Below are 1,858 nucleotides of genomic sequence, written 5' to 3'. Positions count from 1 at the left end.
ACCCACGATATCCTCATCATCCGCCTATAACACCACATTTCGAACGCTTCTAACCTTTTCTTTTCCGCCGCGCCTACTGTCCATTTTTCGCACCCGTACAATGCCGTGCTCCAAACATACACCTTTAACAATCTTTTTCGAATTTGTTAAGTTCAGTATATAAAAGGTTTTTCGTATGACCTTATAGGGAGTCCTCAGTCTTAAGACTTGTTGGACACGTATTTCCACTCTTTTCTATCCTGAGCTAATCTTTGCGTTACCCTAAAACTGGAGTATCCCACATCCTTAACTATTTTGAACAGTAATCTAATCTAGGTCTATCTCTACTCCTCTTAACTCCTGTTTCTGCCTCTAACATGTCTCTGACTAGCCCTTAATGAGAGCGTGTCCCACCAACCTATCTCGCCTATTGACTCACATAGAGTCCTCGTTTCTTCTATTGTAAATGATTAACAAAAATCAAATTATTTACTTTTTCTAAGAAAATGGAACTATAAAAATATATTACTTATACACAGGGGGTATAGCAACTGGAAAATCCAATATTGCTAAAAGATTACAAGAATTGGGTGCTTATGTAATAGATTGTGATAAAATCGCCCATGGTGTCTATAAAAAAGGTAAGTCTTGTCACTCACTGCTAGTGAAAGAATTTGGAGAGCAAATTTTGGAAAATATACTTGCTAATGTAATATTACTTTGAGCTGATCTATTGATATTAATTAATCTTGGCTAAAAACAAACTAAACCTAATAGAATAATAACATAGTTAAACTAATTTATCGTTCCAGGCAGCTAAACATTGTCAAAATTTGGATGTACGGGTTTTGCTATCGGGTTTAAAATACAAAAATAAGTTAATTTATACGGAACGGGAAGTGGAATTGGTTATTTTTGATGAAAAATATGCTTCGGATGAAGTACAAAAGTTTTTATCAACCAAACTTGTAAATATCAGCAAGGATTATAAAATACTGACTTGCGCAAACATTGCTGCTGAGCCCATTTCTGCAGATTTGGAACAAAAAAATGATAAGGTTTACCAGCATACAGTTTTAGGTGGAACTTTTGATAGGCTTCATTTAGCGCATAAACTTCTTCTTTCTGAAGCAGCTTTAAGATCAAATTCTAAAATAACTGTAGGTGTAACAGAAGAGAACATGATAAAGTGTATGTTCCTATAAAACGAAAAATAACTATATATAATAAAAACGTTAATATTATAGCAAAGATTCTTTGGGAATTAATAGAACCATTAGAAACAAGAATGAGTACGGTTGAAAATTTTCTGAAGGATATTTGTCCAGAACTGAACATATCAGTAGTGTCAATTGAGGACCCTTTTGGACCAACCCAACACGATCCTACAATTGACCTTCTGGTTGTTAGCAAGGAAACGATTAGGGGGGGTGAAAAAGTTAACGAAGGTATCGTTTAAAAGGGTTGCAATTTTACATGATCAGGGTGTAATATCGTAACTGTTGCAGTTCGAAAGAGTAAAGGTTTACCATTGCTGGATTTAGTTGCAGTTGATTTGATTGATGAACCTGCTCAAAATCCTCACGAAGAGAAGAAAATTAGTTCTAATACACAACGTATGCGTTTGCTTGGGACGTTATTAAAGCCTGTGAAACAAAATTTAAATTTACCAAAACGACCGTATGTGATTGGTTTAACAGGTAAGTTTATCTATCGAAACTTCTCAAATACAGTGGAACTCGCTTATAACGAGTAAGGAGTATAGTGGGGATGTCGGTTATCGAAACGCTTGTAAAAATAACTTCTATTATAAAAAAACCGCGCGATTTTTTATACGAACTTTTCTAATATACCTAATGTGTGATAAAAGGAATTACTA

The 1,858-nt window shown here is 34.6% G+C and overlaps 1 protein-coding gene across 1 annotated transcript; it reads left to right on the top strand.

The window, feature by feature from the left end:
• Nucleotides 1-776: 776 nt before the first annotated feature.
• Nucleotides 777-1,841, top strand: LOC112906221 (phosphopantetheine adenylyltransferase 1-like; the record flags this gene model as incomplete). The annotated part of the gene is made up of 3 exons (XM_025980027.1): nucleotides 777-1,170; nucleotides 1,227-1,427; nucleotides 1,488-1,841. Coding segments are annotated over 3 exons (843 nt in total), but the record flags the coding sequence as incomplete, so codon positions are not given.
• Nucleotides 1,842-1,858: the final 17 nt, after the last annotated feature.

This window comes from Agrilus planipennis, unplaced genomic scaffold (genome assembly GCF_000699045.2).
Source record: "Agrilus planipennis isolate EAB-ADULT unplaced genomic scaffold, Apla_2.0 scaffold1662, whole genome shotgun sequence".
Classification (NCBI taxonomy): Eukaryota; Metazoa; Arthropoda; class Insecta; order Coleoptera; family Buprestidae; genus Agrilus; species Agrilus planipennis.
The sequence above is the reverse complement of the archived record's forward strand: the minus strand, read 5'-3'. Positions and strand labels throughout refer to the sequence as shown.